This window comes from Canis lupus, chromosome 1, assembly GCF_003254725.2.
Source record: "Canis lupus dingo isolate Sandy chromosome 1, ASM325472v2, whole genome shotgun sequence".
NCBI classification, from domain to species: domain Eukaryota; kingdom Metazoa; phylum Chordata; class Mammalia; order Carnivora; family Canidae; genus Canis; species Canis lupus.
The window spans coordinates 38,398,646-38,412,010 of record NC_064243.1 but is presented as its reverse complement, the minus strand read 5'-3'; the positions used below and the strand labels follow the sequence as shown (position 1 = coordinate 38,412,010).

General features: G+C 33.1%; 1 protein-coding gene across 4 annotated transcripts in view; it reads right to left on the bottom strand.

The window, feature by feature from the left end:
- The window catches only part of STXBP5 (syntaxin binding protein 5), a 167,731-nt gene that overhangs the window by 15,357 nt on the left and 139,009 nt on the right, over nucleotides 1-13,365 (bottom strand). For all 4 annotated transcript variants that reach the window (XM_025422509.3, XM_025422510.3, XM_049113579.1 and 1 more), the window contains 4 exons: nucleotides 12,361-12,600; nucleotides 10,549-10,918; nucleotides 9,427-9,592; nucleotides 557-668 (listed from right to left, as the gene is read on the bottom strand). In XM_025422509.3, the coding sequence (XP_025278294.1) occupies nucleotides 557-668; nucleotides 9,427-9,592; nucleotides 10,549-10,918; nucleotides 12,361-12,600 (888 nt within the window). The remainder of the gene's footprint in view (nucleotides 1-556; nucleotides 669-9,426; nucleotides 9,593-10,548; nucleotides 10,919-12,360; nucleotides 12,601-13,365) is intronic.

Below are 13,365 nucleotides of genomic sequence, written 5' to 3'. Positions count from 1 at the left end.
AAAGGAAAGTTCTATAATACTTCAGTAAAACAGAAAGAATAAAAGGAAAAAAAAATTACAGACAGGTAACTCCTATTTGAAAGAAAGGTCAATCATTGATTCATTAGCTCATTCAAGGACAAATTTCTACTATGTGCAATTATGTCGAAGGCAGTAAATGAACTAGATTTTGCTATCCTAAATAACCTTCTAGTTCAATGATAATAGTTCTGGAGGTTTTGTAAAATAAATGTTAGATTAAAAACTTTTTCAAAGTTAATGTCATCAATTAAAGTTAATTATAGAATTGAAATAATAAGATCACATTTAATGAAAATAAAATGCTTTCTAAACCATTCATTTAAAGTTGTGAATACTCCTTTTTAACCACCTGAAGCTACCCCTGATTTTGGTTAGAATGACAGAAAAAAACCTTTTATGTATTTTTGCTAAAAACATGGATATATTAATTACTGACAAGAAGAAAAAGGTGATAATTTATACATAAGAAGAATTTAAATGGCTTGAATGTTTCAGTTTTACAGATACAATATCCAAATTAAATAAATCAACTTACATAGTTCTTCTCTATCAAGAGATTGTGCACCACCTCCAAATAAGCCTTTAAAGAATCCCCTGTTTGGTGCTTCAGGTGCTTCTACAGGAGTGAAGAGTTCACCCAACATCTCCTTTAAAATCAAAACAAACTGTAATTGGTAAAGTTACAGGGAAACTCAACTATAATTCACAAAACTGTCACTAAAACTCTAACTTAAGCTTATAATATGTTGAGATTCACAATTAATGAGCCTGTTTCAAGTGACTACATCTAGTACTTACTGATCTAGTCAAACAGTTTACTGAAGCAGCATAACTTGCTGCTTGCTACTTTGGCTAGATTATTTTCCTTATGTTTCAAGCAAAGATGATATTCTTGCTTAACTGTAACAAGATTTCAATCATTATGACAAAATTTTCCCATAATTCTTAACAGGATTAATAATTAGGTCTTCCTACATTAGGAATAAGAAAAGCTACCAGTAAAGTTGAAAACTTTAGTGTGATGATGAGGATGATGATATATAGTTTTGGAATTATCATGTTCAGCTGAGTCAGAAAATTAGTAATTTAGAAAGACACTTCTTTTTTCATAAACATAGCCTAGGAAGAGAATTATGCCCATGAGCGTTTTATTAATAAAAACTAACAGTGCCAAGTTAAACAAGTCAAACAATTAAAGTCTCTTTATATTCCATAAAATATTACAGAAAAGTTTATTTGTGTTTCAATAAAAAGACTATTGTTTAGAACAGGCAGCTGACAGCAACTGTGCGGTTAATGGTTCTTTGTGAATAAATTTTAAAAGGGACTATACCGCCTGTCCTGAAATTCCCTTTTCTTTTTATAAAAAAAGAACTATTAAAAATGATTGACAAATAATAAAAAAATTATTATTTTTTTATTATTATTTTTTTAAGCAAACTGTATGTACTGTTTACAGTAGCAAAGGACAACAAATCATGTACAAATTGGTGAATAAACAGAACAGAGCCAGCCGACCTCCCACCCTCGCCCGGACAGCAGAACACAAAGGAAACGCAAAGGCCTTCGGCAAGATTTCAGGCAGGTGAGGGACGATGTCGCGGTCCCGCTCGGGGACTAGGACCGGCGGCAGTGGGTGCGCACACAGCAGCAGGAGAAGCAGCCGTATAACTGGTACAGAACAAAATCACGTCCTAAAACATACACCCCACACCTACTGGGAAAGCAGCGCAGCCCACGTCCACAAGGGCAACGCCAAGTTACCGCTGCAGGGGCTCCACCGCTAACATACTGAAATTCCAGAAATGTGGCAGGGATATGGGAAGGTTTCTTTCTATATTGTTTGAAATTGCTGTCACTATTCTTCAGAGTATAGAAATGGTAAACTAACTCAGGAGACAAGAAAGGTTGCTGACATGTTATCAACTTTGTAGATAATACACAGAGAGGGAAGAGGAATTTCTGTAAGGATGGTAGCAATATTATTATAAGGCAGCTGGGAAGCTTTAGAAGCAAAATAAAAATACAGTGAAGCTTTGGGATTGCATTTCTGCCCACTTAAGAGAAGAAGCTATGATACAAAAGACAAGTACATTATTGGTTCCAGGTAGGAGTTCTGCTGTATCTGGTTTTACATTATTATAGTTGAAGATAAAGCATGTACTTTTTAGAGTTTCTTCCTTAGGGCTGGGCTATGAAAGTTAATAAAGGATGTCCAAAGATTTTACTTTTAAGTATATTCATATTAATGTTGTTTGTCCAACCAGATTTTAAATGGGAAGAGATAATTGTTAACAAAATATAATACGGAGTTTCATTTATAATGTTGAGGTGGACTGAAGCCTATACATTTTAATTTTCTTTTCTCTGATATTCTACGAAGTGGAGTAAAACTGGAATGAAAAATTTCAAGTCAATAAGTCAAACATTTTAAAACTTATCGTAGAATATACTGATAACTGTTATATAATACAAATTTATATTACAAGGTGATTTTAGGCATATTCCCAATGTGTAAAACAGATTCCCATTTAAACTGTATCTACTAAATTGATACAACAAAAATGGCAAACAGCTACCATTTGAGGGTCTTTTATGAGTAACATGACATATAACAAGTGATAGTGTAAAGCATTTTAAAATTTATTTTAGAATTATGGTTTACAGCTCTTTATTTGGTGTTTACTGAGCTTATAACTTTACAAATGTAAAGTAAGAAATATTTAAAAAATATGTATTGTAGCTTGTGTTTCCTTGTGTTTCTTTGGAAAGCCTTCTCTTGCTCCTTCTGAACCCCTCATCTCCAAGTAAATGCTGCTTTCTCTCACTACAGCTTAATTTATATTTTCTTTAGTTTTATATAAGTGGAATCATACAACATTGTGAAGTTTTTCTTTTTATTTGCTTGCCTTATTTCACTCAGTATAAAATTACTGTGAGATTCATCCATGATACTGAATGTTATCAACCATTCATTCCTTTCTATTGATGACTTGTATACTGCAATTTGATTATTCATTGATCTGTTGATAGACACTTGGGTAAGTTTCCAGTTTTTTGGCTAGCACAAGTAAAACAGTTACAAATATCAATTGCCTCTTAAGTTAAAAAACTAGGAATAGAATGGCTAGATACTTGGTTTATGAATGTTTAACATTTAAGAAACTGCTGTTTTCCAAAGTGGTTGTACCAATTTTTTTTTTTTTTTTTTTTTTTTACATTCCCAGCAGTGTATTAGAGTTCTAGACCCTTTCCATCCTTGTAAGAACTGGATATGATATTTTTTTAAAAATTTGAGGAAGAGAGAAAGAGAGCGTGTGCCCATGCACACATGAGTCCAAGAAGGGGGAGGAGCACAGGGGAAGGGAGAAGGAAAGGGAGAGAATCTCTAGTAGATACTGCTGAGCATGGAGCCCAACACCAGGCTTGATTTCATGACTCTGAGATCAATACCTGAGTTGAGATCAATGGTTGGACACTTAACTGACAGCAATGGCATAGTATTCTTTTTAATTTTAGCCTTTCTGGTAAAAGTGTTTAATGATATCTCATTGTGGTTTTAATTTATAGTTCTTTAAGGCCTAATAATGCTGAACATCTTTTCATGGTGAAGCATGTGTTCAAATATTTTGCCCATATTTTTACTGAGTTATCTTCTTTCTGTTGACTTTTGAGAGTCCTTTACATATTCTGGATATAAGTGCCTTATAGATAAATGTTTTGCCAAAGTTCTCTTCCAGCCTGTGGCTTATCTCTTTATTTCTTAAATGTTTTTGATGAACATAAGTTTTAAATTTTGTTGAAGTTGTCAATTTGTTCTTTTACAGGTGGTGAGTTACACCTGTTCTTTTACAGGTGTAGCTAAGAAATCTTTGCTTAGCCCAAGTTAACAAAGATCTTCTCTTAGGTTCCTTCTAAAAGTTTTACAGTTTTAGGATTTACATGTAGGTCTATGATCCATTTTGAGTCCACTGCTATACATACTGTGAGACATGAATCAAAGCTCTTTTTATTTTTTTGCATTTTAATATCCATTTTTTCTAGCATAATTTGTTGGAAAGGCAATTCTTTCTCAATTGCATTGTCCTCATGTATTAGTTTATAAGAACTCTATAGTCCATTCCACCAATCTATTTATCCAATTTGATGCCAAAATCATGTTCTTTTGATCACTGCAGCATTAAGTAAATCCTAAAATCAGGTGGTGTAACTTTATTCTTTTTATTCAACTTTATTCTTTTTCAGAGTTGCTCTGCCTATGCTAGGTCCCATACATTTCTATATGAATTTTAAAATAAATTTCTCCCAAAAAATTCCCACTAAAATTTTTGCGATTGACTCAAATCTATAGATCAATTTTTGGAGAACTGATATTTTAATATTGAACTTTCTGACCTATGAACAAGGTACATATTTCATTTATTCGTGTTATTAAAAATTTCTCAGTGTTTTTGTGATTTTGAACGTAGAAGTCTTTCATATTTTTTGTCAGATTTATCCAAAGTAGTTCGTATTTTTTGAGGCTATTATAAATGGTTTCATTTATTTAAGATTTTATTTATCTAAAAGAGAGAGAGAGAGAGTGCGAGAGCGTAAGCACACAAGCTTATTTATTTATCTAAGAGAGAGAGGGAGAAGCAGACTCCTGCTAAGCAGGGAGCCAGACATGGGGGGCTTGATCCCAGGACCCTGAGATTACAACCTGAGCTGAAGGCAGATGCTTAGCTGACTGAGGTACCCAGGCACCCCTAAATGGTGTTTTTTAAATCTCAATTTCCAAATGGCCATTGCTAGCATAGATTTTTTTTAAAAAATATTTTATTTATTTATTCATGAGAGACACAGTGAGACACAGGCAGAGGGAGGAGCAGGCTCTATGCAGGGAGCCTGATGTGGGACTCAATATCAGGACTCCAGGATCGTGCCCTGGGCCGAAGGCAGATGCTCAACTGCTGAGCCACCCAGGCGTCCCAGATTTTTTTTTTTTTTTTTTATATTGGTCCATATCCTGCATTCCATCAAATTGTCTTTATTTCTAAAAGCTTTCTGGATGTATTTCATAGATAGATAATCATGTCATCTGCGAATAACTGGTTTACATTTTTCCTTTCCAACTGAGATGCTTTTTCTTTTTCTTGCCTGACTAGAACCTTAAATACAACACTGAACGAAGTATTGAGAGTGAACATCCCTTTCTACCTACTGATTTTAAAGAAAAATAATTCAGTAACTCATCACTAGGTATTATGTTAGGTGTAGATTTCCTTAGATGTCCTTTAAGCTCCCTTTTATTCCTTTGCTGAGATTTTTCTCTTTTTTAATTAGGAATGGATGTTGGATTTTATCAACTGCTTTCTTTTGGTTTACTAATATGGTGAATTATATCGATTGACTTAAAAATGTGAAGTCAACTCTGCATTCTTGGGATAAATGCCATGGTAATTTATCATGCCAGAATTATCCTTCTGATATATGGTTGGATTAAATTTGGTAAAATTTTGTTCAGAATTTTTACATCTATATTTGTGAAGTATATTGGTCTATATGTAATTTTCTTGTGCTTTGTCTATTTTTCATATCATATTAATTGTAGCTTCTAGAATGAGTTGGGAAGAATTTCCTTACTTCAATTTTTGAGTTTTGTGTAAAACTAGTATTATTTCTTCCTAAAATGTTGATAGAATTCACCAATGAAGCTCTCTGGGCCTGGAATTTTCTTCTCAATTACTACAATAGATACAGTACTCTTCAGGTTATCTATTTTTTTCTTTAGTAAGCTTTGGTAATTTGTGTCTCTCCAGGAACTTGTCCATTTCATCTAAGTTTTTGAGTTTACTGGCATGAAGTTGTTTATAGTATTTCCTTATTATCCATTTTATAAGTTGTTTATAGTATTTCCTTATTATCCATTTTATATATTTGTAAAATCTGTAGTAATGTCACTTCTCTCAATTTTTGATTCTGGTAATTTTTTAAAAAATATTTTATTTATTTATTCATGAGAGACACAGAGAGAGAGAGGCAAAGACACAGGCAGAGGGAGAGGCAGGCTCCATGCGGGGAGCCTGTTCTGGGACCCGATCCTGGGACTTCAGGATCACAACCTGAGCTGAAGGCAGATACTCAACTGCTGAGCCACCCAGGCGTCCCTAATTCTGGTAATTTGTAACTTCTCTCTTCATAATCAGACTGGCTTGAGATCAACTTTATTGATTTTAGAGATCAAACTTCTTCAATGTCTAATCTGTTGTTAATCCCATCCAGTATAATTTTTATCTCAAACGCTGTAGCTTTTTATCTTCTGATTTTGGTCTTTTGCATCTTCCAGTTAACTTTTTGAATGTGTGGAATACATTTATAGTAACTGTTTGATGTCCTTCTGCTCGAATTCCAATATTTGTGTAGTTCTGGTTTGGCTTCCTAGATTATTCTTCTCATTATGGGTCATATTTTCAAGACAATCTGACTGGACACTAGATCTTCTGATTTTTACCTTGTTGAGTACTGGATATTTCTCATTTCTCTAAGTTGTCTTGACCTTCATTCTGGGATACTAGGAGATATTTTGATCCTTTTGGGTCTCACTTTCATAATATGTTAGGCAGGTCAGAAGCAGCACTCATTTTTAAGGCCAATTATTCCTCAACTAACGAGGCCAGACCTTCCTGGGATCTACCCAATCATACATTAAAGTAGGCTGAATAATGGTCATCTAAAATATCAAGTTCTAATCCTTGAAACCTATAAATGTTATACCTTGTTAAAAAAAATGGGGGTGGGGGGATCTTTGAAAATGTGACTATTTTGCCATGGGGAAATTATCTTATCTGGATGGGTCCTAAGACCAATTATAAGTGCGGTAGTGAGGTAGAGGAAGATTTGACACAGGCAGAAGAAGAGGAGGCAAGGTGACTATGAGGGAGAGAATGGAATAATGCAACCGTAAGTCCAGGCATGATGTCAGCTAAAAGAGGATGGAAGGAGCAAGGTCTCCTCTAGAGTCCTTGGAGGGATCTATGATCCTGCCAACACCTTGATGTTGGCTGAGTGAAACTTACTTCAGATTTCTGACTTCCTGAAGTGTGAGAGAATAAATTTATGTTGTTTTGGTCACTAAGTTTGTTGCAGCGGCAAGTGCAACAGACACTTCAGAGTCTGAAGTGGTCAGACTCTGCCTCAGTACCTTCCCTCTATGCATGTATAGACATGCATAGACTATCAAGACATTAAAGCTGGAGCACTTCTTTTGTTTTCTGTCTCTCAGGGATTACCTTCTTTCATTGCTTAATGTTCAGGATCTTTAAAACTGTCGTTTCATGTTTATGTCTGCTTTTTTGGGGGTTACTTCAGGCAGGACAGTTAATATGGTCCCTATTATTCCATCTTGGCTGGAAAATCCATTAATGTTTGTAGGCATCTTCCTTATTTTTTTGGTTAAACTTAAATGAATGCACAATGCATTAGGGCACTCTGGACACCAAGGTATACAGTTTATATTTACTACAGATTTTTAACAAAGCATTATTTTTAGGCACTGAAAATATAGAGTAAATAAAATGTCAATAATGTTCAAAGAAACATTCTATCACAAACTACTTAGAGTTCATTTTTCACTTATCTTTATATCACGAGGGGGCACACAGCCGATACTTATTAAAATAAACTGAGTTACTAAATGACCTTTTCATTTAAAAATAAATACGTAAGGCTTAGTGCCGCTGATAATAATTTTTACTGAAATAAGAGAAAACACTGACCAAAGAATAGGCTTGATCCCAAAAAAGTGATGAAGTTTAAAATTTTGAGTAACTGAAGAAAATAAATAAATAAAAAATAAAAAATAAAATTTTGAGTAACTGAATTAAGACCACATTTCAGATGAAAATGAATTAAGAATATATTCGATTGCCCATTATTATTTTTTAATACAATAACATTTTACTAGTGAAAGGAAACAGTAAAGAAAAATTTTATCTTCCCCATAAAAAAGCAAAAGTTTAATTCAGACACTTAGGAAACTTCAAAAAATATTTCTACCCAAATATAAGTGGAAATTTATATCTAAAATATCAGATCTGTAATTGATTCATCCTCAAGGTTTATTATATCATTAGAAGTACATTTCTAGGACAGTTTAGCTTACTGAGATAATACTAACATCTGGCGGTATATACTCTGTTAAGCATTATGCTAAGCACTTTATGTGCACTATGTTTTTTAATCTGCATCATATCCTATGGCATGGACACTTTTTAAAATCCTATTTTGAAAGATGATGAAGCTCAGAAATAGTAAGTAACTTGCCGAAGGTCACATACTTGTGTAATTATTAGCAAGGATGGGACTTTAATTCAGTCTTGATGCTAAAGCTCATATTCTAAAAATGAGCCACAAATTCATTATAAGTAAGTAAAATAGGGCTAATTGCAAAAACTTTCATTATAAAGTTCCCTTAGATAATGGTTTTCTCTAAGTATTAATTGTTTTATCTCAATATAAGAGTACTTTTATTTTGAAAGGTGAAATTAAACTGATCATTTGTAATATACAGCTGATCTTTGAACAGTATGAAGGTCAGGGGCCGAAATGTCCTGCACAGTCAAAAATCCATGTATAACTTTTGAATCCTCCATAAGTTTACTAATCATGTACTGCAGACCTTACTGATAATATAAACAGTGGATTAGCAAATATTTTATGTGTTATATTATAAACTGTATTCTTACATTAAGGTAGACTAGAGGAAAGAAAATATTAAGAAAACCATGAGGAAGAAAAAATACATTTACAGTGTTATACTGTATTTACTGAAAAAAAATCTGTGTATAAGTGTACTTGTACAGTTCAAACACATCTTGTTCAAAGGTCAACTGTATATACAAGTTCATAAGGCACTTGAATATTAAAAAAATTTTGTATTTAAAGAATGTAGTCTTTCATAAATAGAACAAAAATATTCAGAGGAAAACTATAAAATATTATTTTTTTCTTATATGTATCTACATCCTTATGAATACAGAGTATATGAGAAGGGATGATGCAATGTGTAGATACAATTATTTGCGTATTAACACACCTCCTTAAAAAGGATTTCTTTGTGTGTGTATAATAGATATTTACTATATGTGGAGAGTGGGTATAAAATATATGTAATATTTCATATTTCTCTTCCATCACCGGGTAGAAAAAATATGGATGAATGAAGTAAGTCCCTCTTACAACAAGAGTCAGATGAAGTTATTTTATCAAAAGTCTCAAAGCAAATGCTCTGGAAAGGCAGGTTTTGGATTTTCCCATATAGGCACATTTGTATACTCCTGAGAGCGTAAGAGATGAACAAAAGTTAAGGGACATTAGAGAATATTTCATCCCTGAATAAATTATAGTAATATTTTTGTTATTTACCTGAAGATTTTCACAGGTCTCTTGACTGTAAGTGAGTCTCTGGATTTCTGTAGGTGAAACAAGATATAAAGCTTGTCCATTGTTGGTGAAGCAGAATGTTCTGGCTATCCGCATGTTGGTGAGGGGCAAGTAATACACATCCAGTAGAGGCCTTAAACTTGGCAAACTTGAGAAAAATATTAAAAAGTGGTTAATAATAAACAAGGTAGGTTTGGAAAACAGTATGGAGGGTTTTCAGAAAGTTAAAAATAGAACTATCTTATGATCCAGCAATCACACTACTAGGTATTTACCCAAAGAATACAAGAACACTAATTCAAAGGATACATGAACCCTTATGTATACTGCAGCATTATTTACAACAGCTAAGATATGGAAGCAGTTTTTTTGTATCAATCCATCTATGTATCTATGTATCTATATATACACATGCATATATGTATATATGTGTGTGTGTGTGTCATATACACACAATGGGATATTATTCAATCATAAAAAGAATGAAGTCTCGCCATTTGCAACAACATGGATGGAGCTGAAAAATGTAACACGTAGTGAAAGCAGTCAGTCAGAGAAAGACAAATACCATATGATTTCACTCATATGTGGAATTTAAAAAGCAAAACAGACAGGCAGAGGAAAAAGAGAGAGAGAGAAATCAAGAAATATTCTTATTTATAGAGAACAAACTGATGGAAGATGATGGAAGAATGGGTTAAAGAGGTGATGGGGATTAACAACGGCACTAGTCATGATGGCCACTGGGTGATGTATGAAAGTATTGTAGCACCATATTATACTCCTGAAACTAATACAAAACAGTATATTAACAATTGGAATTATAAAAAAAAATAAGGAAGGTAGGTTTTAGTTTTGAACAAAGTATTACAGAAGGCAAAAAAATGGCAGGACCTTATAAACCTTTATGATTTAGAATACTTGAGAGGGAGATAAAACTAATTTGTGTTCTTCATAAACTTGTTTACTATTAACTGAATGAAAATAAATTCTCAGTGTATATGACTGTAAACAAAAGCATTTAAGTGGGATATCATTCTGTAGTACTATGTTTTAAGGGTGTAAATGCCATATTTGTTTTCTTTAAAAATCTGTAACTCTTACCTAAAAGTCATAATATGTCCATTGGCACAGAAACAGGCAAGGCAAATACTGTTACTCAATGCTACAATATCTCCACGAAGCACAAAAGAGGTCTCTGTAATGTTTTGCTTGTAAGCACAGTTCTGAGTTGGCAGTGAGATGACTTTTGCTTGCTTTTCAGAACATATCACTGCATACTGGTTTTCACTGATTTCCTGAGAAGAGGACGGGGACACGGAGACAGGCCGTCGTTTTTTTAATTTCTCCTTTTCATCTTTTTCTTCAGGAACATTGTGTTCTCTCCAGGATTCATATGCAGGTGGCACTAAGCAGCCTGTGGTATCCAGGAATGCCATTCTCAGGATCGCTCCTTTTAACCTCAATATAGTACCTAAAATATGGAGGTGTAGTAGATAACAAATATTTTAAACCTCACAGCAAATAGGTCTATTCCAACTGTGACACATGGTAGCCATTCAAAAACATGTAGAATGCATATTATACTGAAATTGTATACCAGCTTACTAAAGGGATTCAACCTTCAAGAATGTATCTGAATCCAGAAAAGAAATCAACATTATATGCCCCAACCAGATAAATACTGGGATGCCCAGAACTATGTCTTCTCTCTTATCTGGCAAGTGTACTATCAACAAATTTGAGAGCAAGTGGATGGCATCTTAAGGTTGCACTGTCCAATATGGTAGCCACTAGCGACATGTTGCTACAGAGCCTCTGAAATGTGGCCTATCCAAATTGAAGCATGCTGTGAGAGTAAAATACATGTCAAATCTGAAGACTTAGTACAAAATATAATTTAAAGTAAAATATCTTAATAATTTAAAAATAATGATTACATGCTGAAATGAAAGTATTTTGGATACACTGGGCTAAATAAAATGTTATTAAAATTAATTTCACCTTGTTTTTTTTGTTTTTTTGTTTTTGTTTTTTTACTTTTTAATATGGCTATCAGAACATTCCTTATGTTGCTTGTCTTTCCAGGTTTTTTTTTTCCCCTATATACAGAAGATTAGTAAGATTACCATCACTATGTAACCTTTTCTAACAACTAGGCATACAGAACATACTCAAATATTTATTGAGCTGAATGAATAAATCAAACTGTTTCTTTGATGTAAAGATAGTTCATAGATTATCATTAAAATCATAATTACATTTTAAGTTCTAAGTAATGTTAAAGTCCACTGTATAAACGAGGGATGATACACTAATGAGGTACAATCATGTTTTTTTCTATCTAAATCAGCATAAATTAGTAATGAAAACCAGATTTTTCAGTTATTTCCAGGTCAGGCTCCACATATATTTGATGAAATTTAATCTTCTTTTCAATATATGAAGGTCATAAATTCTTTCTTAAGTTCTAATAAGTCACCTTTTCCCAATACTTTAAAGAAAAATAACATTTTAAGACTCCACATTTAGATATTAAAAACAGCCAACTCTATGATGCTTAAAAAAATACTTTTCGCTTTTTCTCCTAAATATGGTATCATTCTTTTGTTTACAGAACATAGCATTTTAAGGTACCCTAGAATGCATTAGAACAGTTTTTTTTTTTTCATTTTCTAATGTAGTAATCATTTTAGACATTTAGAGTTAAAAAAAAATGCAAAACCTAAATGGCTGTATAAATAAACAATATTCTGGAATCTTTTTCCATGGATTCCTTCATTAAAAACAAGACTATATCTCCATTTAGTTTACATTTTAGAATTCTTAGATCAATTCAAAAATGAAAAGTGAAGGCTTCTACTAAATATAACAAGTCAGACCTTCAATATAAGTATAGCATGAAAGTATACTTACCACTTGGAGAGACAATTACTGGCTGAAGAAGCCTTTGCTCTCCTCCTGGGGGAAGGTTCAGTGCAATGACAAGCACTGTTCCCAATGTAGTACCAACCCATAAACATGGGGAGGGAGAGGAATCTGCCTTTCGGGTAAAAGTTTCACAGAAATGAAGAGCAGAGATTGCTTCTCGAGATTCTTTATCAATGCTGGTTACACTGGAACTCCGTGATCGGCTGAAGGAATTATCTTTTATATCTGAAATGATTTAAAATGATGTGAGATTGCCCAAGTTATAAAAGATCATAAAAACTAAAAAAAAAAAAAAAAAAAAAAAAAAAAAAAAAAAGATCATAAAAACTTGGCCAAATACTTAGTCTGCAAAAACACAAAACCTGTAGCATATTTTAGTTTTCTTTTAATTGAAAAGAAAAACAATTTACTCTTTATGTTAATTTTTTCCTTTGCTTAAATATAAAATACAAACAGATAAATTCACACTTCTCAGAAGTGAGCTGGGTGCATTCCAGTAAAGTTTTGTATGTGCGATCTGCATGGTTTTTAATGCAGCACTTTGTTTTGTATCCTGGTTGCTTTTCTAATCTTAGACCTTACCACCTTCTTTTCTCATGATGCTGTTTCTTCCTTTGGTAATATAACTTCATGGCTGGGTAGAATTAGAAAACTATGGGCATTTTCAGTTGTCTACATTTTAAAAATGCACTTAGAAGTAACTCTGATTCTACCTTTAAATTTGTTGAATGAAGAACTTTTTTTCAAATATGTCCACATGAAAGCCTTTAAGCCATAAAAATTTAGCCTTCATTTTTCTCAAAAGACATTTTAACTGTAATCAACATTCATCCAAGGCATTTTACATCAAAACATATTAACTGGCATCTGGCTTATACATAATTGCATACCAGGTATAATCCCTTTATCTGGCTCTTTCTGTAATGACAGGGATACTTCAACATTAAACTAATAAACCCTCTCTTGTCTTCAGCTACCTTCTTCACTGTG